The sequence below is a fragment of the Sturnus vulgaris genome, chromosome 10 (genome assembly GCF_052056855.1).
Source record: "Sturnus vulgaris isolate bStuVul1 chromosome 10, bStuVul1.hap1, whole genome shotgun sequence".
Lineage (NCBI taxonomy): Eukaryota > Metazoa > Chordata > Aves > Passeriformes > Sturnidae > Sturnus > Sturnus vulgaris.
Genome location: NC_142252.1, coordinates 14,619,936 through 14,645,823, shown reverse-complemented (window position 1 = coordinate 14,645,823; position 25,888 = coordinate 14,619,936). Strand labels below are relative to the sequence as shown.

At 48.7% G+C, this 25,888-nt stretch overlaps 1 protein-coding gene across 3 annotated transcripts in view; it reads left to right on the top strand.

The window, feature by feature from the left end:
* Positions 1–336: 336 nt before the first annotated feature.
* The window catches only part of IL1RAP (interleukin 1 receptor accessory protein), a 49,654-nt gene continuing 24,102 nt past the window's right edge, over positions 337–25,888 (top strand). The window contains exons 1-2 of one of the 3 annotated variants that reach the window (XM_088170905.1): positions 337–477; positions 17,377–17,444. In XM_088170905.1, the coding sequence (XP_088027031.1) occupies positions 17,378–17,444 (67 nt within the window). In that variant the 5' untranslated portion in view covers positions 337–477; position 17,377. Of the gene's footprint in view, positions 478–651; positions 798–17,376; positions 17,445–25,888 lie in introns of those variants that run through there. The other 2 variants (XM_014891597.2, XM_088170904.1) reach the window with 2 other exon arrangements.

The window sequence follows — 25,888 nt, the reverse complement described above, 5'->3', positions numbered from 1 at the left end:
GGGCTGCGGCAGCAGAAGGGCTGTGTCCGCCAGCCCGCTCCACCCAAAAAGTGTCCAGAACGTCCCCGAGGGCTCCGGGCCGGCTCCGAGGGCTCCGGCCGCTGTCGGCCCCGGGAGCTGCCGGCGGCAGGACGGCTCCGGCCAGGAGAGGGAGCCGTGGCCCCGCGCACCCCGCCTCGCACCCCGCCTCCCCGGCCCGGCCCGGCCCGGCCCGGCCCGGCAGTGCGGGCGGACGGACGGAGCCGTGCGAGCCCCGGCCCCGCAGTGCCCGCGGCGGGACCGCCCCGAGCGCGCACCGAGCGCGGCCGCGGGGAAAGGGGCGGGCGGGGCGGAGCGGAGCCCGGCGGCGCGGATCGGGAACGACGGCGACGAGGCAGAAGAGGAGGCAGACGAAGAGGCAGAAGAGGAGGAAGAAGAGGAGGAAGAAGAGGAGAGCGCGGCGCGCCGGGCACAGCGGTGCGCTCCCCGCGTCCTCAGGTGAGCCGCGCTGCGTGGGGGTGCGCGGGGGACGCCCGTGTTCCTGTAGGCGTGGGCAGCGACAAGGGACAGGGAGCCTGTCCCGCCCCGCCCCGCCCCGGCCGTGAACTTCCCCGCACGCGAAGGCAAAGTTTGTGTCGGAGGAGGCGGATTCCAGCCCGGCGCGGGGGGAGCCGGGCGGCGGCAGCAGCGCGCAGCTGGCAGCGGCCCCCGCTCCTCGGCTGGCACGGGGGGAGAGAGGAAAGAAAGAAGAGGAACGGCTCGGGAGAGCCCGAGGAGCAGCGCCCGGCGGCCACGGGCAGGGAGGACGGGTGGGCACGGTGAGAGCGAGCGTGCGGGGCCGGGGATGGGCGAGCGGAGCGGGGCGGGGGCGGGCGCGGCGGTGCCGGTGCCGGTGCCGGTGCCGGTGCCGGTGCCGGTGCCGGTGCCGGTGCCGGTGCGGGACCCCCGCACACCCCGGCGGAGCCTTGGCCATGCCTCGGTGTGCGGGGACCGAGCCGAGCTGCGGGACCGTGGGTTTGTCCCCGCCGCTCCTGCAGCCGCGCTGCCGTGCCCCCGGTCCCCGAGATGCGCAGGGATTTGCTTTAATTCGCTCCCGTGGGCCCTGGGGATCTGGGTATTCCTGGCTGGAGCGCTGCACGCACTGAGAAATGCAACTTTAATTTTCATCCGGATGGCAAATTCTTGAGCCTCTGATACCTGCGCTCTGCTGTCAAACGGGTCTCTGAAATGGAAGTGAGGAGAGGAAGGGGTCAGGCTTAAGCTGTAGCAGGGAAATAAAGAGGAAGAGACATGTCCAAGAAAACAGACTGGAAGTGATTAGATGCTGGCAGCGATATGGCCTTTGCTGTGTTTGTTGGGGGCAGCTGCCCCCTTATGTGAAGCAGTTTGGGAGGGTATCTGGAGGGAAACTGGATGGTAGGAATTGTTTCCTGGAAAAAAAGGGAGAAAAGGAAACCATCAAGGCATCACTGCTTCAGGTGTCCCTTTTCTGTGCCAATGTCGCTTTCCCCTGTTACAGTGGCAGTGCTTGTTCCTCACACTGGGCTGATTTCTTGGAGTGTGCCTGTACAGTGCTTGGCACAACCGAATCCTGATCTTGGGGCCTTAGGATGTAACAGTAAACTGGATTATAAATGCCCTCTCACATGCACACTCTATCTTTTCATCCTGACCTCGTCTTTGTGAATAGCTGGTTATAATGCTTGGATAAAATTCTGGTTGGCTTACAGATCTTTCTTTTCTTATAAAATGATGGATTTTGTTCCCTGTATTCAGTTTTTTGTCCTAGGAAAGGCTTTTCACTTCTGGATTTGTGAGATTGCAGCAAGCTCCTTATATTTTAAAAACATCTATCTCCTTTGTAATTAAAAAGTATTATTTTCCTGACACTCCATTTTTAATGTTGCCCCTCTTGGGCAAGCAGAACTGTCACCCAACATACGCTTCTGTACCTAGAAGGATTGTGAGGCGTTATTTATTAACTGTACTGTGGAGAGTCCATATCTCATAACTTAGAGGGTCATTTATAATGGGTTGCTTTTGGCAGCTCTAGAAGATTTACTTGCTGTCTTGTATTCCATGCAGGAAAGGCATCCCTTTTTTTCATGGAGAGCATCACTCCAGCCCACAGGCTCTCGAGTGGGCAGGCTTGTTGCTGGAAAGGGTCCTGCTTTCTGTCTCCATTGCCTGCTTGTGGTGAGCAGGAGAAGGCAAGCAGAGAGGATTGAACTCTAAAACCCAGATATTCTTCTTCCCAGGAAGTAGGCATGGTGTTGTTGCTGGGAACACCTTGTCTGGAGGAGCAGCTAAGGATGTAGGATAATGAGGGACACGGAGAGTAAGCCTGCGAGGACTTGGAGGTGGTGGAAGCCTTCAAGGCATTGCAGGGACTGGGAAATGTTAAGCTGGGAAGCTGGGAGCTGCAGGAAGGGGCTGTGGGGTGAGAGGTTGTGTTTCTGACTCCGTGCCTCTGTGCAGTGCAGAGGGCAGGGCTGCATCCACACAGCCCTGGGACTGCTTTCCATGTCTCTGCTTCTAGCTTGAGTTCAAAGTGTCTGCATTTGATATGATGTTTGCTGATGTCTGTCCATGCCTCCCCAGAGTCCAGAGGCTCCTCTGATCCCTGCAGGGTGTGGAAGGAAAGCTCGTGTATGAACACTTCTCCCCTTCCAGACCCTGTTGGTCTGTGCAGGTATTCTGCATTTGAGCAGGAGCATGTGCAGTGGGGATGAGTACTGCCCTGTTCTCATCCCCAGGGTCAGGTAGTGCTACCCAAAAACACCTGGCACCCCAAAGCACACACATATAAGAGAGACTTAGGAGGGTAGGAGGAGTGGTGTAGCAGCCTGGATGCTTGGAGGTGTGGGAAATGCCTCCCTACTGGCCTCAGAGCTGTAATTGTAAGCTCTAAAATAAGCACTTAGGAAGAATGAGGCAGAGAGATTTTGTCCTAGCCTTATTCTTCAAGACCTGCATGAACCATATGCCAGCTCTAGGGAGGAAGAATTATACTCTTTCAGAATAAGAGGCCAAATGTGGAGGTTTTTATTCCTTCTTCTTACCTCTGTTTGGATTTCTCTGTTGGTTATTTTGGCAGGCACATGATTCATATTTCTTTCCCCATCTGTCTTGAGTCCCCTCTCTTGTCAAGTGTCCTCCCATTTCAGCAAGACTCTGACTTGCAAAAACTTGCCACAAAGCCCTTGTGACTGATGGTATGGGAGAGGAGGTGCCTCAGTCTGGCTCTCAGAGCACAGGTTGCATTAGCCAGGTGGACAGTTAGGAAGATTATATCAGCATTTGAATGCATTCATGCCTTTTTTTTTTTTTTTTTTTTTTTTATATCGTACAGTAACGGGGAGTGCTTTGGGAACAAAAATAGAAATAGGGAAAAGCCTATATAAGCTGAAATCTGTGAACAGCGCCGCGTTATCTGGGAACTAAAACACATTCTACAGTGGAGCTCTGCTCTCCTCCCTCCTCCCCTCCCTTTCTCCTGACACAGCTCATGGATTTCAGTGCCCCCATGAGCAGAGCCCGTCTCCTCTGTGCTGCCAGGCTGATGCAGCCCGGCCGCTGGCAGCTCTGTACCTGGCGGGTGGGAGCTGGAGCATCTCTGGCTGGGCAGGGTGGGACAGGTGCGAAGGCAGGAGGAGGCAGAGCTGCCTGTCAGGTGTGCCATGCTTGAGCTGACCCTTCTCCACACCCCGAGTGAGGCTGTGTGCAGGTGGGGCTCTGCCATCCACGGTTTGGAGCTGCTTTGTTCTGCTCCACCATCAGCAAAACGTGCGGCTGAGATTCACTGCTAAACTGGAACAAAGCAGCTTCTTCTTTTGGGAGGTGTTTTAGGATTTCTCCCCCCACACACCAGTGCTTTTGCCAGGCAGAGGGCTAATCTGACATTCCTCAGCCACAGCACTGGTCCATGTGGGGCTTTTGTATGCAACTGAGCTCTGAGACGAGCTCAGAGACAGTGCAGGAGGGAACTGATTTGGGGAAATTATTTCAAATGGTGCCTAGGCTTTAGGGAATTTCGATCTTGGCCAGTGTGTTTCCTGTGTTCAGCCTCAGAGGTCCCAATAAGACACATGCACAGAACATGATATTCATAAATTCAGTCTGATTTTACAGAAAATAAAATACAGGAAAATGAGTGTACTAGTGTATGTATTTTGTTATAGGGTTCTCTAAAAATAGTTGCTTGTAAAGAGGTATTTTCACTACAAGTGAAGAATCATGTCTTTAGTCAATCCTTTGTTAATTTAACAACTCTTAGTTTCATCAAATGGGAATATATCCCCAGGAATTCCTCTGACACTGGTTTCCCCTGAGTCTGGATGATTATCCAATTACAATTTAAAGAAAATTACAGCCAGGATAATTGGCTAAAGATAGAAGTATCTGAGAGCCTTAGGGAAAGAGAAGGAGAGAGTGTGAGAGAGTGAGAGCTTCACTTTCTCATATGAGTAAATGAGAATTATTTCAGTCCTTAACTTTTGCAGTGAGTGGATTCAAGGTCCCTGGCGTTTGGATCTCCTTCTCTCTTCTCTCCCTCCTCTTCTCTCCTTCCCTCTACACTGTCTTGTTGACTTGATATTTAGAGGAAAAAGTTACATTGATTCTTACGGAGTCCTTTTACATTTACATGTGTTAACAGAAAGAGAATGTTAATTTAAACGCTCTATTTGCATGAGGGAATGAGAGATTTCCATGAATCTTGGGCTCAGTCAGGGAAGGTGGTAGGTGGCTCCTTCTCCTGGGGACACGATGAAGGTGCCAGAGAGCCCTTAGCTTGTAAATCCCACTGAGAGTAGGGCCGTCAGGAGCTCCCAGCTCTGTCTGCGTGCCCGCAGAAGGACCCGGTGCCATCCATGCCTGCCTGGATCCCTGGCTGGTCCAGCGCTCCCATCCCATGTCCATCACGGGCACTGAGAGCCTGAGCTGCCTGGGCCGACTTTCCTTTGGCTCAGAAGCATTTGGTGCTGCCTTGGAGCCCACTCACTCTTTCTTTTTCATTGCTAACAGCTTGTTTGGGCAGGGCTGGGCAGGCTGTGCTGTTTAACCCTTGCGGTGCTGGCTGTGGCCGTGGGTCAGGGCTCTCTGGGTGCTCCCTGGTGCAGCCTGGCAGTGCCATGGTCAGAGGATGGAGCTGGGCTCCCCATGCAGCTCCCTGGACAGCTTTGCTGAAACACCAACATACCCCCTGAATCATTCACTTACACAAACACTTCAGAAAGCCTCTCTGTCTTTACTAAGCCAAGGTGTTATCAGAATTAGAAGAGGGCTTTAAATAAGAGTAAAGAAAAAAGAGTAAGTTTTAATACCTCTCTCTTTATCTGGAAAGGCTGCTGGGTTTGCTTTTTGTTTGTTTATTTGTTTGTTTTCCTCACAGTTTTGTTTAATCCCTCTCGGTACTGAAATAAAATTGTCGTGGAGTATCTTGCCTCTCTTAAGCCTGATGCTGTTTATTTAGAGGGATGGGAGATTTTCCCAGTGTTCTGAGGAAGATTCTTAGGTATTTGATCAATTTGTGTGTAAAAGCTTACAAAACTGTGACTTAAATGTTTATCCTTAGTGCTGACAGGATGTTGTGGAGTTGTTTAGCTGTATGTTTGTAACAATTATGCTGCTTGGCAAGAAAGAAATGTTTTCTTCTCAGAGGGAATTTTTGTTGGGTTTTTTTTTGGCCTTTTTCTGCCTGTGAGTTGTGGTTATAGCTGCCTTTCTTTATCATTTTACTTTTTGTTTTAGATGTAAATAAAGAGCTAATTACGGTTAATCTGAGTGCAAAGGAATGAAATTTTAAAGAGTGAAAAATAACTCCCATCTGTTGGATTTGCAGTAACGTTTTGGGGTTTGCCTTCTACTTGGAAGCATGCCAAAACTTATCTTGCTCAATTTAAAGTTTTCTTTGCACTGTTTAAACTGGATTTTTAATAATTTATAAAAACAAACAGAAATGGAAATAGCTTTTCAAATTATGTTTGGTCATGTTCTTTATGTGGTGGTTGCTAAAATGTGAACAGCTCTAACTGAAATGAGTTCAAATCCCACCACCAAATTCTATAGGAACAGGTTGAAGACCTTCTGGAATAGCATCTATTTTTCGTAGTAGTGTATTGCATTTCTCTGTTTCCTGCCTGCTGGGGCTCCATGTGCCCAACTAACCAGCCCCAAAATGACTTGTTCCAAGGGAACTGTTCCTTAAGTAGTTACTATTTAAGACAGGCTCAGAACTCCTGTTTTTTGTGGTGGGTATGTGTTACTTTTAGTCCCATCAGCTCCACTGACTGTTGAGCTCAGGGAATTAATCCATACTTCGCACTCATATGTTATCTTTCATCTCAGCATCTCTAAGCACTTTAGAGATATTAAGATGCACTGCTGTGGTGTGAGATGGGGAGAGGCTGTTCTAAATGTCGCTGGGGAAACAGAGGCACGGATTTCAGAAGCCTCTACTAATGCACTCAGTTCAGGGGACAGCCATTTATAAGTTCTCTAATGCCTGATTATCAGGGAGGCACTACAATTTTTCATGCACTGCGTTTGGTGATTGATGCCTGCATACAGATTTCATGTATATTAGCCAGAAACTCACATTTCTACCCTAAACTAGAGACTGTTTTAAAATCTTCAGCCTTAGAGAATGACAGGAGCCTAGTAAATGGCAGTGTAAGGAGTCCAAATTCCTAGTTATTTTTTTCGCAGGTTTGTCCTGTTGCAAAAAGTAAAACCTCACCTCCCTCCCACCATAGTAACATCCAGGGCCCCATCTACATGAATTTATTAGCAATCTGTTGAGTTAAAGCTCTGAGACTTGTAAAAAAATTACTTAATTTGGCAGTAAGAGCCATGCAAATTGACTAATACAAATAATTGGATTTGTTCTTTTGAGAAATAGCCCCTCCAAGCACAGATGCCTCCCAGCCCTTATTTTTAAGAAGGGATCTGGGTGGTGGGAGGAGGATGCTGCTGCCCAGCTGGCAGGCTGTGGAGGTCTTGAGGGCACCCAGCCTCTCTGAATGAACACAGATGTGCTGCTGGATCCCAAAATGTGTTGCTCTAGCAAACTGTGGTTGCACTTGAGCAGATGTGTTGGGGTGACTGAAGGACAGAACTTAGACTCCACTGGAATAACATCCTTGTGGACTGGGATGGGATGGGATGTCTCCCATATCCATTGGAAAAATAGCCACAGTCTCAGTTTCTCCTTCCTTGTCCTCTCTCATGTTGCTATGTGGAATTTTGGGAGGGAGGCTGTTTAACTCTGTCTCCTTGGGAGGTTTCACACACACAGAGTCCCTGACCCCGGGACACAGAGAGATAGAAACACTTTTCTCCAGGCTCGTTGTGCCTTCCTTTTCTCCCACTGCACAGGGGATTTGTACCTTGCATTTCAGCCCTGTTGAATAGCCGTGTTTCCTCCTTATAATTTTTTTTTTTGCCCCCTTATCTGACAGGTGCAATGACTAGTTGTTGACATGAAGTGTCAAAGAGCAGGAGGGAAACTCAATCCAGCTGTGTTGATTTTGCACAGCCTGGTTTTTGGTGGTGATGGAGGGAGCACAGAGGTGGCTTCTGTGGGAAGGAGGCTGCTGGAGGCTTCCACCATGTCCAGCAGAGCTGGTCCCTGGTGGCTCTGAAGATGGACATGCTGCTGGCCAAGGCTGGGCCAGTTGGAGAGGTTGGTGGTGCCTCTGTGATAATGTATTTGGGAGGAGGATCAAGACAAAGTGGCGCAGTTTTTCTTCCAGTCAGAGAAGAGGAGGAGGTGAGGAAGTGTGAGGGAAAAACCTGGGGACACCAAGGCCAGTGGAGAAGGAGGAGCTGTTCCAGGCACCAGAGCTGAGATTCCTCTGCAGGCTGCAGGTGAGACCATGGTGAGGGAGTTGTGCCCTGCAGCCCATGGGGATCCCTGGGGATGCAGAGATCCACCCACAGCCCATGGGGATCCCTGGGGGATGCAGAGATCCACCCACAGCCCGTGGGATCCATGGGGGATGCAGAGATCCACCCACAGCCCGTGGGATCCATGGGGGATGCAGAGATCCACCCACAGCCCCTGGGGAAGGTGCCCATGCTGAGTTGGTGGATGCCTGGAGGAGGCTGTGATCCAGTGGGAGACCCAGTGGAGAGAGAGGCCCTTGCTTCCAGGCTGGAGCAGCCTGTCCTTGGAGGACTGCACCCCAAGGAAGAGTGACCCACACCACAGCAGTTTTGGGATGACTGTGTGCCCATGAGAGGGACTCATGTTGCAGCAGTTTTGGGAGGACTGCTGTTAGTGAGATTGGAACCACACTGGAGAAGTTCATAGGGAACTGTTTCCCATGGGAGGGACCCCACAGCCTCACAGGGGAAGGACTCCTTTCCCTGAGCAGCAGAGGAAAATCTCAGTGATAAACTGACCCAAAAACCTCCATGCCCTGTCTCGCTGTTCTGTTGGTGGGAAGGAAGGAGAAGCTGGGGGGGAAAAATGGTGTTTTATGGGCTTACTTTTACTTCTTATCTTTGTTTGACTCTGCTAGTAATAAATTCACTTTGTACCTCTAAGCTGAGCCTGTTTTGCCCTTTGAGTGTTTTTTCCTGGTCCTTATCTAAACTCATGAACCCTTCATTAATTTTTTCTCTCCTCTGCCCAGCTGTGGCACGGGAGGGTGAGCGAGTGGCTTTTGTGGGTGCCTGGCATTGGGCCAGTGTCAAACCATGGCACCAACTTCCCAAACACAGTGATTACGTCCTCTCAATGCAAAAATATGAGACAGCCTGGGGATGGGGTTAGCACAGATTGGAGAATATGAAGGCATCTACTTCCTGGTACTGAAGGTGCTCAGAAATGAAAATTTCAGAAGATTTTCAGATTTTTGGCCCTTTGCAGCAGGGCTTTAGTGCATAGCAGTATTTCCTTGAGTCTGTGCACCTCGTAGCCTTTGGAAATGTCAGCAGTGCATGTATTGCCTTTTGTTTGTCATTCAGCTGGAGGAATGAATTCATTGCCCTTGTGAGATCAATCATATTCTCCCCAAATAATTAATATTGATGACAGTCACAGCATACTGCTGCCTGCAGCTCCATCTCAGCCTTCCCACTGTGTAGGTGCTGTGGGTCACAGAGCAGACTTTCTCAAAGGAGGCTCCTGGACTCCAAACTTCAGGGTGCTGTTCTTTGAAGGTTGAATTTCAAGCTGCACTGATGGGGCCAGTGCAGGCAGAGCCTGAGCAGGTTCCCTGTGATGGTACAACTGAATATTTGCAGAGGGAAATGTTAGAGACATGGGGAGCAAAAGAGATACACATCACAGGGGGGAAGGGTTGTCTCACTCTTGTTTTCCTCCTTTTGTCTGTGTGTACATAGCTTTTTCTAGTCCCCTTTGCAGAATGCAACTATACTATGCTGACCAGAAAGGGACAGATATGCTAAGGAAAGCTGCTCTGATAGTCACCAGGACGACCAAATGGGTGGGTTGGGAATGTGGAGGGCTGGAGGGAGCTCCATGGAACTGCTTCTAAGTGAGGTGCTGTCTTGGGGGAGGCTGGTAGCTCCTGAGCTTTCTATTTTTATATTGCTTTAAGTTGATTGATGTGCAAAGCACACTTGGAGCAGCCTGTCTGAGCTGCAGGACAGGGATTGAAGCATCTTGATGTCTTATTCTTGTTTGCTTTTACTTATAAGGTTGAATGGGATTAAATTAACATGATTAATATAAGTACCAGGTGTGGAAATGCTGTGTGGCCCAAACTTGAAAAAGAAAAACTCATCTGACTTGCTTTTACCATGAATATGTTGCTCATCCCAGGATACCCAGAGTCACTTGAGGAAATCATTCCCTTATGCTTCAGGAAGAGCTGGTGCTTCCCCACTGGCAGCAGCATGGATAAACCTGGTAGTGGTGCTGGAGACATTGCAGCTGCCTGAGGAATTTGTGGCACCATAGGAAAGCAGATTCTTGGGAAGGGAAGTGAAAGACAGTGATGATGAGCTCTGGAGTGTGGTGATGCTTGGAGGATTTTTGCCTGTTTTATCCCTCTCTGGAGGAACAAGAAGGGAAGGATGTATTCTGAATATGGAGCAACCCTGCTGGAATCTGGCCCTCAAGCACTTAGTGCTGTGCAGGGAGGAGATGAAGTGAAGGAGCAGGTATGTAGCTGCCAACAAGGGCTTGAACTTAACAAAAGGAGCTGCTGGAGTGTTTTTTGACGCTGAGAGCTTTTTGCAGGTGGTGCTGAGCAGGGCTGGGTGCACAGGGGAGATGTGGAGTGGGGCTGCAGGGCACTGGTTGGACCAGGCTGGGCTTGCAAGGAGACACCTCCTGGGAAAGCTGCTCTGGGGTTTGAGAGTCCTAGGCCTGCCCTGGAAAAGGCATTAAGCCCGTCTGAAAACCTGCTCAAATCTGCATTGTATTCTCTGGATTTAGAGACTCGAGCTGAGCTAGCTTGGGGCTGCTGCTGTGCAATCTCTTGCACAGTGTGGATGTGCTGTTATGTCCACTGGGGCAGTGGAACAACCTCCTAGGGAGGGTTAGTGGAGCTGCTTACATTGTAAAACCATTAAAAAGGTCAGGAGGCAGAATGTATAAATTAAATGCTCATTGTCAGATGTCTCCAAGTGTTCCATGACAGTTAATTGGAACTTTTCCAACGAGGGGGGGATGTCACTTTGGATTCCTTAAGTCTTCTCAGGTCTTTGAGGCTTGCTGATTGCAGATTTCTTTTTTTCTGTGCAAAGGTTAGTTTCTCAGTTTATTTTGTGGTAGCACAATATGTGCATGTTTCTCAGAACTCTGCCTTCCCTGTAACATAGCTGTCCAAAATAGAAGCATTGTGTCTGGCTTCATGGAAGATCTCAGCTCTCTTTGAAGCACAGTTGGAAACTTTTCATTCCCTGGCTATTCACACATAAAAAATAGACTATCTTAGCTGGGTACCTTTTGCTGGAGCACAGAAGTGCTCTTGTAGCTTAGTGTTTGAACTGCTTGGTGGCCAGCGTGGATCCATTTGTAATCCGTGCTGTTTGATTTTATAGCTGTGGCTCTACTTGCCCTTCTCCAGCCCACTCCACACATCTCTAGGCAATAGTCTCAGCTGCTTATTTGACTTGTCCAGGTGTGCATATTTTGTAGAGGTGACAGAGAGCTCGTTTATTTTCAGTGTGTGAAATGCAGTGTGCTCTGCCTGCTAAATTGCTGGCAGAGTATAATCAGTGGCACCCTGGACTCTAGCAGAGCAGTGTGCAAGTTCTGTAGCATTTCTGCTTTTCCAAGTCTTGAGAGGACCCCAGGAGAACTGCAGAGGGAAGCAGGAGATTCCATATTTCTTCAGGTACATTTTCAACTCCCCCCTACACTTCTTTCCACGTGCCTAGATTGCACTTTTTTTCTTTTGAGAGGGAGAAAAAAAGCTTCTTCCTCTAAATTCTCTTTGTTAGTGTTAAATCTGCAGAGCCAAAAGGGTGCCAGGAGATGGTATCTAAATGCCAGTAGCAAATCACAGATTCCCTGCCTGGAAATCTCGCCTCCATGTCCCAAACATTGGCACTGGCACAGGCAAATCTTGCACTACCAAGGAAGCTCCCAGGAATGACTCACTGTGAGTGAAAGTCTCCACACTTTTTCCTCTGAGCTTGAGGGGAGGCTGCTGCCAGCTCTGCCCTCCCTCAGGAGCTCTTGGTGCTCTTGGAAGGGCAGCCTTGCTTCTGCAATTTGTGCTGCTCCATTGAAGGAGAAACAGCTTGGGATCACCTCCCATGGTGACTCTGGAGCATCACACTGCTAAACTTGTTCATCCCCACGTCAGAGATTTTGTAAAATGTCATTATTAAAAAGCCATCAGGCTGCAGCCCTGGCCTGGATGTGCAGGCAGGAAGGCAGGGAGGGGCTGTGGTGGGTGACAGGCACATGGAGCCTCCTTGGATGCCTGGTGCCATGTCCTTGGCTTGCAGTGAGCTGAGGTACTGGTTAAGAAGACTATTTCCAGATTTTCTTCTTGTGTGTTTGGTTTTGGTTTGGTATTTTTTCTCTTCAGGGTGCTCAGTAGCCCTGGCTGTAAAGCTGTGTGCCAATGGCCAGGTCTGGCCAAGCAAGACAGAAAATCCTTCATGCTGGTGACAGGAGACACCTCTCACCAGGGCAACTTTCCATCTGACTCCCACCAGTTTAATTTTTTTTTCCTGTCTACAAAAGCAGGTGTGTAATATCTGCTGTGATTCTAGCTGATGAAAAGCTTTCAAGCTGCTCAAATTTCAGCATTTCCTTTGGTTCTGATGACATAAATTACTTTTGTAATAGAAACATTTCGGAACAAATTCCTTTCAGCCCGCTCTGCTGTCAGGCATGCGATGGCCTGGTGAGTGCAGCTACCCTGGCACACGTGGGACTCCAGCACTGATTTTGCCTTAGATGTGCCACCAGTAGATGCAGTGATTGGGTCACAGCTATGGCTCCTGTGATATCCCTGATTGCAGGGCAGGCTCCAGCTCTGCTTGATTCCTGCTGAAATGTGCCTGGCTGTTTGGGAGCTGCTGCCGAAGATGAATCGTGTTGCGTGCCCTTAGGAGAGATGTGAGTGTTTTTGTAACATTTCACATTTTTTCCGAGGACAGCGCTGGGGGCCCCCTGGTCACTGTGCCCATGTTTGAAGTGATGAGTGTGGCGTAGCATGCACGAGAGCAGGGAAAGTGCTGCGAGCTGCTTTTGGTGCTCATCATCAAACTGCTGCTGGATTCCTCCCTGCTCTCTTCCTGGGAGATGTCTGGGCATGAAAATTCCAATGAATGTGGTTATTCCTCCTGGGGAGTCAAGGCTGGACTTCCAAAACCCGTGGCCTGTCTTTCTGCCCAGGTTTCACGTTCTGTTCCTCTGGAGGGCTGTCCCTGGGACTGACCAGTTCCCTTTGGGCAGGGCAGAGAGGGACCATGGACACCACAGCAAAGGGCAGTGCCAGGCAGTGCCCACGGGGCTTTGGGAGGAGACACAGGGTCAGAGAGACACTGCAAACCCTGGCTAAGTTAAAAACCTAAACCAAGATGGTTTATGCTACAGTAATTTCTCCTTTTGTGTGACTTACTCCTGCACATACTGAAAAAGCAAAAGTGTTTCCTGGAGGGCTGAGGGGCCTTTTCCCATTTTCCATTAGTGTTTTTGTGCTACTTCTCTGCAGCTGCTTTTTCAGGCTGCCCTTTGTCTGCCTTTTGGATTCTTTGAATTTATTTGAACTGTGCATCTATTTTTCCCTATAAGAAAACCCAGCAAACTCATCGAGCAGCCTTCTCCAGGGCTGCTGTGTGGTGATGCAGGGACCCAAGGTTTGTGGGCAGGCTGTGATTGGGAGCAGAGAGCTGTGCCCCTTTCCTGAGCACAGCTCTGCTCTGCAGCCCATCAGCAGCCTTCATCTCTGGGTCCATGTGGCACAGAACCAAAGCATTTCCTAAGCTAGCCCACTCTGCATTTTGCCAGCCTTCCTGTCTCTGCATCCCATTTTTTGGGGCTCTCAAATGCTTTTGAGTTGGGACAGAATTACGGGAAGAAAATAGTATGTAAAACCTGCTTTGGCTGAAATTATTTATTCCGTCTTTCAGAAACTGCTTTATTTTATATTCCCTTTCAGTCAGAGCACTTAGTGGCAAGGTTCTGAAGGGTGCTTTTGTTCTGCAGGCCGTACTGTGACTTCTCAGTGAAAAGCAGAAAACCTATCAGCTCTCCCTAGAGACCTGTGGTTAGGAGGGACAAAGGCATTTTTCTTGGAAAATGCAGCATTGTTCTGTAGAATTGTACAGTGTCTTTGAGAATAGGTGTGCAGTAGTTACTTTGAGTGCAGTTCTCTTCGTTAATTACTTGACATCTGTCTTTGATTTTATAATTGTTTGGAAAATGCGTGGGCTTTGCAGGGTCCATGCTGCTAAAGGCAGGAGGGAATGATGCCTTGCTGAGGTCTCTTTGGCAAGGATGTTTAATTAAAACGTGTTTAATATAAAGGTATTAATGTTTTTGGCCACTTGTGACCAGTATCAAATGAAAAAATCAAGCCTTTCCACCCCTTTTGATGTTAAGAGCATGAAACACTTCCATGACTGTGCTTCCCCCCACCCCACTTTCCTTTGCTCCTCAGTAGACAGAAGGTGAAAGTTTAAAGAAAAAAGTGCTCAGGAAGGAAAAGGGAAGAATTTCTGATTTGAAACAAAGTGAACATTTCAAGTTAAGTTCCTTAAAAAAATTCTAGTAAGGGCTGTGATGGATCATTTTCCCTAACCGCTCTATGAATTATTATTAAAATGTTAATTTATGGAGACATTAAGAACACCTCAGAGTATATTGGTCTCGTGAGAAGTTCCTGGAGTGCTGAGGATGTATCAGAGCTCTCCATCTGCCTTCTGGCTGCTCTGATTGCCTGCTTTCTAGCTGCGGTGTGATTTCTGAGCTGGTAAGCTCTCCTGCTCACTGATTTTATTCCTGGCTCCTTTTAGTGTTTCCTTTTATTTTTATTTGCACTGAGTGGATGCAGTTGGGTGCAGCCTGGGTTTGCACTCCCTGGCCTCTGCCTCATTTTGCTGTAGCCACAGGAACTGGTGTTTTGGTGCAGTTCTGCAGAATTGCACAAGAAGTTCATCAGACACTGCTGGAATTGCATCACAGGCAGGAAAAACGGCAACATGGTCTCTCCTGTCATGACACACAGAAACAGGCTGCTGGGAAAGGTTGAGAAAACTCTTCTGTTCCTGGCAAGACCAGGGTGGGTTGTAGTCCTGTGGTGTGAGGTTCTTAAGAGCATTGCAAAACCCACCCCTCTCTGCCACGGGACGCAATGTTCTTCTCCTGTGTCACCACAGGACCGCTGTGGGAAAGCCTTTTTATTTAGGGGATGTCACAGTTTGGGGCTGTTTGGTTTGCGGGGTTTTTGTGAGTAATCGTGTGCCACAGGAGTGGAGCTGTGCTGGCAGATGCTGGCATGGTCAGGGCATGCAGCAAGTTGTGATGCCTCCCCTTGACCAGCCCTTGGCTCTGTGCGTGTCCCTTCCATGGCCCCTTGCCTTTAGTGTAGAGTGGGAGCAGCCAGCACCGTGGTCAACTGTGTCCCCTTTCTGTAATGGAGAAATTGCTGTAATCTGACAGGCTCTGTGTCCGTCTGTCTCCACTGATAAGATCTCTGGAAAGCCTGGAATGAACCAGAGGTAAATCACTCTGTGTGTAAGGCTTCTGATTTTACAGCTGGGTAGAGCAAGAAAAAAGGGATTTTCTTACTAGTAGGAAGAACATGGAAATCTTGGATACCTTGCTTATGGGAACAGAGACCTGGTGGCTCTGTGAGACAGTTGAAAGGAGCATGTTCCTGTGAGCATAGCTAATGGATGTAAATATTAGCTCGCTGCAGAGTTCATGTATCACCGAGTGAAATGTAGTAGTTTATTTTGGCCTCAGGCCACGCAAATGGCCTTGCTCGATACAAGGGAAACTCATCCAAAGTCTGTAGTTGTTCCTGCTTGCTTCAGGGCTGAATTCAGTCTGATTTGTGCGAAATGCAGGAGAGAGTCACTGGAAAATAAGGGTGAGTTAGGACACGCTGTGCATTTAGCTAATGACAAATGGAGAGGGAACCACGAGGGATCTTTATTATGGGAATGATTCCCTGCCACTGTTTAAACCTCCTCTCTTCAAGCATCTCAGTTACCAAAACTTTCTAAATTCCTGCCAGAGGTGCAGCTTGTTGGATCTTCCTGTCCAATATGATGACATAAAGATGTTTTATCTTTCTTCAGCATTTCCAAGGGGTGGGAGTACTTAATGTTGTTTCTTCCCTATGGAGTCTTGAGTAACATTGCTGCAAACAGAGCTGTTTGTAGGTGGCAATAGAGAGGGGTTTGATAAGCAGCTGGCACTTCAGTTTGGGGGAAGGTGGTAGGGGATGATCAGCCCTCTCAGCTAGACCCCAGGGAAAAAAATCCTCACTTTCTTCCTCCCTTCTTGACCATTTTTGAAAGCCTGATGTCTTCAGAGGCAGTGTGCAGCCCTTTCCATGGACTGTGCAGGGAAGAACAGGCATGCTTCAGATTTCCTTTGTGTCTTTGAGATGAGCCCAGCAGAGGGAAGGCATCACACAAAGGCTTTTCAGATGTAAGCGCTGAAAAGGAAGGATTCAATATCCGCTGCTGGGTTTTGAGTTGTGCAGTTCACGTGTCGCATTCTTGTTAATCTCTGCCATCTGTGCAATCTTAGGTGTTCTCTGCTTATGCTCAAAGCCTTTCTGTGTACTGCATATATTCTGGACAGGTTTTTGAGGGACATGTTTAAGGGAGCTCTGTGGCTTCTCCCCCCACACTTTTAATGCACCCTGATGGAGCAGGTTTCTCTGTCATCTCATGAGCACATTCCTGACAGTATCACCATGCTCATTACTGCATCTGCCTGGCAGAGCTGAGATGCTTTGATGAAGTTCAGCCTTTTAACCATCTCTTCTCCCTTTGTGATCTGACAGCACCCAGGAATATCAAATATGACCTTAACCCCTTTAATGAGAGCATCTAGTAGATGTCAGTTTTCATGACTACCAGCTTATAAATTGCATCCTGAAAAACCTAGAAACAGGGAAATTTAATTCCAGTGAGTGAGCAGCTCTGAGAGCCGAATGCCAGATACTGGAGCGGGCAGCCAGTGAAACTCTGGCAGTGTACATTTATCTCAAATTACAGGAAATTGTGTTCTGTAGCAGGAATGGAAAAGTTTGGGATTGTTTTTTGCTTATCAGTGCTGCTTAGAAAGTATAAGCCTTTGTTTAGATCCTTTCTGAAAAGTCTACAAACCTGGGGCTTGTTTACTCCTGCGAGTTCCAAGGAGGGTTTGACTGGGAAGAGCTGGTGGGGCCCTGTCTTGCCTTCACTGCCTGCAGGAGCAGGCTGAAGCTGCCTCTGGCACTGGCCCCTTTTCAGGTCACTGGCAGCAGACCTTGCCAATTCAGACTGCTCTGGTGTGGCTGTCCTGTCAAAGTGTCCAACACGCCTTCAGTGCAGATGTGCCGCAGCTACCACTCTCTGCACTTGTTCTTAGACATGAGGAGAAGGGGGTCTTGGCCAAGGACCTTCCTTTGGGAGTCAAAGCTTGGGATTGTGGCCTGCAAACATCCATTTGACTCCTTGTGTTCCCTGATACAGACTATTTCAGTAACTTAAGGCAGTGAGCTGGGCTGTGCTCTTCAGAGCCATCACCTCCCAGGCTTGGCAAGCTGCCTGCAGGTGGAGCGACGCTGCCATGTGGGTGCTGTTCTTAAGGAATCTTAATGAAATAAAGTGGGGATGTGCCAGAATTAAAGGATCACTGGGTGGGTAGAGGGATAAACACATATAATCAGAGTTAAAAAACGGCCTGCAGTGATAAAACAGTGTCAAATAACCAGGTCTGTATGCTTTGTCTCCCAGGATGAAGATGGTCAGCATCCTGCTCGTTTCGCTCTGGCTGTCCATGGTCACCCTCTGCAGAGGCTCGGGTAAGGACATGGCATGTGATGGACCTGCCCACTTACTGTGCAGAGAAGAAAATTGTCTGCAGCGAGTTTTGAGCCTTTACAGTGTTTCTGGATTAAATGGTTGCGTGTAAAATACTTTAGTAAAATGCATGAACACAATGTTATTTCTGGGGGGAGTTGCTCTGTGTAGAGATGACCAGTGTGGTGTGAACAGGTGAATTAGCAAATAGCAGCATAACCTTGACCAAAAAGTGCTTTGTAAACTCGAGCTGCCCCCTTGGTCAGTCTCCTTATTGCCCTTCTGTGAGGGGTGAACTCAGGGCTCAGCCCATGGAGCTGCCTTGCCACTGAGTTGCAGGAAGGACCCAAGCTTGAATCTGAACTCTGCTATCCTTGGTTAGATCCAGAGGAGACTGAGATTCAGCTCTCCAATTCTGACTCATGCCTCAGCAATGCAAGGGGAGAAGGGAACTTCTAGAGTAAGAGGAGCTCTGATACTCGTCTCACTGAGTCACTTTCCTGACAGGAAATATGTTGTCATGCTCGCAGCTCCTCTGGCACTCGTTCAGCCCAGCTCTTGTGAAGAGGCAGATTGTGCATGTCTCGGCTCCGGACTTCCTATTTGGGGGTGGAAGGAGACAGCATGATTTGCAGGAGGCAAGTGGAAAGAGGGAGGGAGGAAAGAACAGGAGCTGGTTTTATGGGGGGAAATGTCCAGAAATAAGGGCTGTGCAGAGGTTTGACAAGTCCTGCCATGAACCCTTGTCCCTCTGCAATGCTGGCAAGCAAGCGGTTACAATATACCCCAAGCAGATGAACAGCTCTTCTGTCATTCTCTCTTGGACCACACTGAATTATTGTGGGCCAGATTCGCAACGTGCACTTCAGCAAGGTTCATCTCAGTGCAGTGCTCTTCAGCAGAGACTGAAGCCTGGGAGGTTTCTCTTCTTGAGCTGCCCAAGGGCTGCAGGCACTCAGAGTAGGCTGTGATCTTTAGTGAGGGATGTCCCATCCTGGCTAACAGGGGCTGGGTGGAAGTGGTGAACAAAGGGGAAAACTGCAAAGGAGAAAGAATACATGGTCTAGGTCTCCTCCACTAAGCCCTAGGTAGTAGGAGTGCATGGGGAAGGAGGGACCCAGCAACATGGAGCTGAGCTGCTCGCTGGGAAAATCCCTGCTTTGCTTGTGCTTCTGGACGAGCTGTTCTGCTCTCCACCAACGCAACATCCTCCTCCTGCTGAGGCAGCATTACAACACCCCACGTGCAGTCATCTTGGGCTTTTGCAGAAATGGGAGGTAGGTGCAGTTGAATCAGGATTGCCCAGGAAATGTTAGAGCAGCTCTAAAAGCTGACGCAATCGGCTGGGAAGAAGCTGATTTCAGTCAGGTGAAATGAGTACCCTGGCATTTGGGTCACACAAGCTTGTGCCAATTGATCTGGCAGAACCAGAACCCTCTATGCATTTTTGTAGGGCATGTAGTAATTTTTAAATATTTCTCCTTCAGGGGAGATTTGCTGGACAGGGTGGCCAGAGCCCTTGTAGAGTGCTGCAAGAATGTAAGCCAAGGGGTGACACATGAGACACATGACCAGTTAAAATACACTTCTTCTGCAAATCCACTGCAGTGTATGCATTTAATTTCCTGCAGGTCTGTGGGTGTCAGACATACTCTTCAGTTCAAAGCTTCCTTTTTGTGCCACAGACTTCATAAACCAGCCTGGACTGTCAGAATGTCCTTTGTTATTCATGATGGGCTTGGATGGCTGTTTGTACTTGGACGGAGGGGCAGCCGTCTGTGCAGCCCTCTGTTTCTCTGCAGGGTTTCCTGGGACTGGCACCAAAAGGAGACTGGAGCTCATTTCACCCTGGCAAAGTCATAAATACAGAGCAGTATGGGAGACTGGCCCTGTTCTGGAAATGTTACAGCATTTGGGCTTGCTTTTCCTTCTTGAAGCAGGGCATGTAGGTGGGGGGAGCAGAGCTGAGCTTACCTGGAGTGAATGCAGAAGGGCTGTGCAGTCTACAGCTGCCCTGGTGGTCACCTACATCAAGCAGGACCATGGAGACAGGTAGCTCTCCCTGGGGGACCTGGCTCCTGGGGTATTTAACACGTGTGACTTGGTAGGGATTTGTCATTTCAGCTGAGTTCTTTTCTATGCTTTGACTGTTAAGTCCTGTAGTGCTGTATTTTTGGGATCAGCTCTCTGTTCAGCCCAGGCTGAACTGAGGAAGGCTGGAGGCAGGGACAGGAGTCTTGTTGTGGTTTGCTGCCACTTCTCCTGCCCTCTGCCATCCGTCCCAGTGGAGCGATCTGGTCAGCAATACTGACCAGGGACTGCCCAAGCCAGGGGTACCAGATCTATTGAGTCCCAGGCTCTGTGAACTTACAGAGGAGGTGAGGAACCAACACCTGGTGAATTTCAGCTCTAAAATACCAGCACTGCTCTGGCTGCAAGTGGCCTTTCCATCCAGTTAATCCACTATGGCTGTCAGTCTCTCTGGAAGTGTCAGAAAGTTTTAGCATTATGCTTCACCCTGCTTCCTATTGGAGAGACAAGCCCACAAACTTTATTTCCCCTCCAGATTTTGCCTACAGCACTGTGGCTCTAAACATCTGTTCTCTGGGCTCTGCTGTTTCTGCTGCGTATGGAGGCTGGTGCTGAAACAAAATGAGTTGCTGAAAGGGAGGTGCAAGCTGTACAAGGGAAGAAATGTGATCTGAGTAGTGTAGAGTAAAAGATGGAGAGCCCGAGACTGAATTGGTGCCTGAGTCTTCTGTTCACTCACGCTGGATGTGTGGGCAAATCTTTTCCTAGTCTTGAGAACATACATGATCTGCAGTGCATGGGTTTGAATCCCTCACTCACTGACCTTTGGGTCAGTGTTTGCAGTGGTATTCATGGTCTTCTGCTTTCCTTGCCTTGCTGAGTTGTCCTTAAGATGGAGCTCATGTTGTAGGATGCTTAATGGACCCAGATGTTCTGATAGCCAGGGAAGGAGAACAAAAAATGATGGACCTGGGTCTGGTCGTACAATAGTTTCTTTGGTACTACTGAAGTCGTATAAATATACACTGGCTTGAAAGAGATGAAAAACCAGTCGGACAAAGAACATAACAACCAGTATGAATACAACATAATGTTATCTTCCTGTTTCTGAACAAAGCTGGCCAATGTTAGATACTGACTGATTCAGAAGATGTAGCTGTAATTTTGCTTCTAGTTCCATTTTTTTCTCTCTGCTAACCAGGCTGCTCTCTCACCCTTCAAGAGTTCTGAGCTTTTGCAGGGTGAAGGCTGGGGAGATGACCGTGGTTGGGAGTATTGTCTTAGGGAACTGCAAAAGCAAAAGCTGCCAGGAGAGGAGGAGCAGCCTCATTCTAATTATCTAAGGGACTCATGTAGTGTGAGCAGGTACCTGCTGGGTATAAATAGCCCTTTGGTGGGGGGAATCATCATGTTTGCAGAGAAAATGCCTCTGTAGCTCCCTTGGGGGCTATCAGAGAGACTGTGTGATAGGATGAGCCCAGGACTGGGGCAGAATGATGCCCCAGCAAGGCAGGTAGTGGTTGGAAGGCAGCCAGGAACTTCTCTCCTGGGAGCTTTATTTCAGGCTTTGCTGTTACTTGCTGGACTGTGAACATGTCTATTTACACTCCCCTATATCAGAGTCTTTCAGCTCTTTCAGCTACTTTGGTTTTATCTGCTCTGAAGTTGGCTCCAAAGTGCCAGATGTCACCAATGCTTCTGGGTTCAGGTGGTGGCTGGATCAGTGGAGTTCTGGCTGCAGTGAGGAAGAAACAGAGGTCTGGCTCCAGAGGTCAGAGCCACTGCCTGCACTGTCTCTCCCGAGTGCTGAACTGCACTGTGTGTCTCTCTCATGCTTAGCAGAGAGGCAGAACAGTTACTTTTGGCCAGGGGAAATTTGCAGATTAATAAATTACTGTCTGTAAAACACTTTGAAGATGGAAAGCCCTGTGCAGCTCCTCAGGATTATTACTATATGGTTCTTATTCTACTGATGGGGTTCCAGTGGCCTTATTTTCCTTATGATTTGTGACAGCCCCAGAAGCTGAGAAGCTTATTTTAGTGTGTAAAGTCAAAAGAAAAATAGATTAAACTGCATTATTGTTTTCTAAAGAGACTAAATCCCTCCCCCACCATCATCTCCTGGGATTTCCTGACTTCCTCCTACTCTTCCAATCTCAGCTTCTTGCTGTCCTAATTTAGGACGTGATTTTATAACCATCCATACCCATCTGTGAGCTACTGTGGTTGTAGAAGTTTATGGCACTTGGGGGCATGAAGTCATTTGACACTGAGGGTGTCGAAAGGTGCACAGCCCTGGAGTGCATGGAGATAAAACCCGTGGAGCAGAGCTGACCTGGGTGCAGACATGTCCCTGCAGCTGCCAGCCTCCCTCCACACCAGCCAGAGCTGTGCCCACTGAGGAGATAAAACCTCACATCTGCTTCTTGTCAGCTGAGGAAATGGGTTGTGAGGGGTGAGCTCTGTGCAGGCGTCACCATGGTGTGACCTATCTGCACTGAAGTGCAGGAATGAGTGGAGGAAAGCAGCCCTCTTTGGGTGAGTTGCTGATATGGTATTGAACAGTCACTTCTGCTCTTTTGTGTGTATCCAGTAGGGCAGCAGAAGCTGCCATGTCCCCTCCTGCAGCCACAGAGCTGTGCTCTCACTGTTTTGTGGGACCCAGGTGGCTCTGCTGGACTCTTGGACCCTTATAGTGCATTTCACTGCCTGCTGTGCTTATTCAGTTCCCATCCTTGCCCGAGGACAACTGCCGCAGCATCTTTGTAATGCAGACATCCCTGTGGTATGGACAGGGAAGAATTGCTGCCTATATTTTAAAGCAGGTAACAGAGCACCTGGCTAAGTGCAGTAACTGGCCTGCATGGGTTTAGCTAAGCAAGCCTGTGGGCTGAGCCACGAGTTTAGCCTGGACCTTGTCAAGTCCCAGTGTAGTGTCCCAGGCACACAAAAGCCCCTGCCAGCTTAAGCACAGTTCAGCAGTGATGCTGATCAAATAAACCCGCTTTTCATGCTGCCTGTCCTACAGATGATTTTGCAATGGGGTGTTTCATTTCCTGTTCCTCTCCTCTTCCTATGCTCCTCTGCTTTGCTTCACGTAAAAATTTTCTCAATGAAGCAGATGGAAAGAAGCTGTTTGCTCTTCTTATCCTTCAGGGAATCAGTTTATGCCCCTACCTTTATCGTTTTGATCTCAAATTTAAAGAAAGCCTCCAGAAAAATATGTCAAGCTTGCTAGAGAAATCTGAATATAAATTTTTTTTCTTTTTTTTTTTTTGGCCCGGTTGCTGGAGGTTACCAAAATATTCTGCCACATGCAGTAAACAACTTTATGCACAGATAGAGAGTGAAGTCACAGAGCTCACTGTGGAGGAGTTCTAAGAGACACAAATAACGACTGCCCATGTTACAGGCTGTGCTTGATGAGATAAGGCAATTCAGAGTCAGAAGCTCTGGGCTCCATTACAGAATCATCATTTTTCAGATGTCTTGTTTTGGCTGCTTCCCCTGAAGTCAACAGAAGTTTATGCAGTCAGCTTGTTTTTCATGACTTTGGCAGAGACAGGTTTTCACACCTGTTCAAATTAGACATTCAGGATCTAATGTTAATCAGCCACAATGTACAAGTGCTTTTCGAAACTGAACCATTCTGCAACAGACAGTCCTTTTCCTTCTTTTCTCAGCTATCCTACTTATTCAAATGATAAAAGCACCTGGGGGGAGAGAGAGAATCCATCCTAGTGTGCAGCATCCAGATGAGAGGCTTCTGTAGGGGCACCACAGCTCAGTGGCAGCACAGGATGAACCTGATGAAACTTGGGAGAAGTGTAAAACTATGTCAGCAATGCCATCACAGCAGAGCTATATGGATGGGGTTGGGCTGTGTGGGAAGTTTGTGCCAGGACCACTTCCACCTCCTTGCTCTACTGGAGAGGCTGTGGGAGGAAGGCAGTGAGGTTATAAGAGGCCTCTTTGGATGCATTTCCACTGGAAGTGAGATTATAAATTCCTGCAGAGTTGGCACAGCTTTTAGGCTGAGCCTCCAAGGCAGCATTCAGCTACAACCAGTTTTTAGGTGTTCTGTGGCCACCATCACTGCTGAGAAGTAGTGAGAGCGAACGGTGAGAGCCAGATGATCCTGGCTGTGCCTGTCCCAACTGCTGCATCATTCCCACCCATCTCAGCGTGTTTTGGTTTGTGCCTCTTCTCCCAGTTAAGGGCAGAGCTTCTCATTTGTTTTGTTCCATGCTTCTCTCCCTCTGCCCTGTTGTGTGGTCAGATGGGATAGTACTGAGCAGGGAGCGCAGCCGGGGAGGAGGAGGTGCTCTCGTGCAGGGTGGAAAAGGGAGAATGCAGACACAGTGGGGAGAGTGGGTGCTCCTGGCACTGGCATTAATGGGAGATGCACCCACGGGTGGTGCTGGCCACAGCTGGTGCCTGCTGTGCTCACAGCACGGATCCTCCATTCAGCCTGGCTTCCTCTGCTTCCTTCTCACTGACTGAGCTTGAAAGGTGTTGGTGAGGAAAATTTTTTTAAAGGTAGTAATGATTAATTCTTGCTTAATTGTTTTGTGTGATCAGCTTTTTCTGCCTTACCAATGCTGATTTGTGTGTCACAATAATGGGCTGACCTTGCTATGCCCCCGTGTAGAGGCTGACTCATACCAGCTTTGCTTTAAGGTAAGGCAGCAGGGGCAGATGGAGGAAGTAGGAAGCTGTTGGGATATGGCTTGGCAGCCCCAAAAAACCAACTGTGTCCTGGGTCACAGCAAAAGGAGTGTGGCCAGGAGGTCAAGGGAGGTGATTCTGCCCCTCTGCTCTGCTCTGCTGAGGTCCCACCTGCAGTGATGTGTTCAGATCTGGGGTCCCCAGCATACAAAGGACATGAATGAGTTGGAGTGAGTCCAGAGGAGGGCATGAAGTTGATCAGAGAGCTGGGGCACCTCTGCTATGAAGACAGGCTGAGAGAGTTGGGGCCACTCAGCCTGGAAAAGAAAAGGCTCTGAGGAGACCTTAGAGCCTTTCCAGTACAGAAAGCTGCAGAAGTTCTTCTCACAAGGGTGTGTAATGATGGGACCAGGGAGGGTGACCTTAAGCTTAGAGAGGGTAGGTTTAACTTTGATATTGGGAAGAAATTCTTTGCTGTAAGGGTGGTGAGGCACTGGGACAGGATACCCAGAAAAACTGAGGGTAAGTTATTCCTGGAAGTGTTCAAGGCCAGTTACAATGGGTCTTTAAGAAATGTGGTCTAGAGGGAGATGTCCCTGCACCCACAGCAGGAGTGTTGGAACTGGGTGGTTTTTAAGGTTCCTTCCAGCCCAAATCATCCTGTGATTGTACAGCCCCATCTGATGCTGCAGCTGAAGTGGTGTGAGGAGCACCATGATGATGGCTTCATGTCCTGCTGCCACTGCACAGTCCCAGTGTGCATGCAAGGCAGGCCCCCTCAAGGTGAAATCAAGGTGGGCATCTGTATCCTCCCTCACCCTTCTGCCCTGCCTGCACTTTGTCTCCCAGTTCTGGAGATGGGTGTTCCCTTCTACCATGCAGCCTCCCTGTAGCCTGTGTGATCCTCACCCCTTTTCCTAAGCAGGGCTGTGCAAACATTTCTTGCCTTTCTCCTGCGTTGTCTGTCCCAGGTGAGTATTATGGGTCATAGGCTGCCTCGCTGTGTAATTGCAGAGCATGCAGCAGTAAGAGAGGTCAAGGTATCTGCACTGCTCCTGATTGGTACTGAGAACAAAGTGGCTGCTTTCAAAAGTATTTTGCAGAGGCATTTCTAGGAAGGTGCATTTGTGGGATGGTGTATTTTTAGAGAATTTTACTGTGTCCCTCAGATGTGTATATAGTGCTCCATTTGCTGCAGCACAGAAGAGACGTGGAGTTGGATATGGCTCCATTCCTCACTAGTTTCCATTTGTTGGGAACCTCTGGAGTTACAGCATGAATGCTCAGTCCACTTGATTTAATCAGGAGCTGCTCTGAACTCCAGCAGCTGTTTTATGCAGGAAATGTTTCAAGAGAGGAGAAACTCACTTCTGAGGTTTAGCCAGTGAAAACAAGTGTGAGTTGCTACAAATGGGCACAGCAGTATAGAAATTAGTGCTGTTTCTGACAATTAGGACTGGATCTTTGCATCTTTTTTCTGCAATGCTCCCTCAAATATTATTGCTGGGATCAGTATATTTCAATTTTTTTTTCCAGGCTATCCCCAGTTTAGACTGACACACAAGTACTTGCAGGCTGATGTTAGCAGCAAGTAGGCTCTGAATATCCAGTAGAGCTTAAAATAGTGGAAGGAGCACAAAATGTTGTGGGGAGCTGTTGGATGCAAATAAAATTATGGCAATAATAACGTGAGTATCCCCTCTACTTAATGGATGTGTGTGGATATGTTGCCCCATCTGCTGGGCTC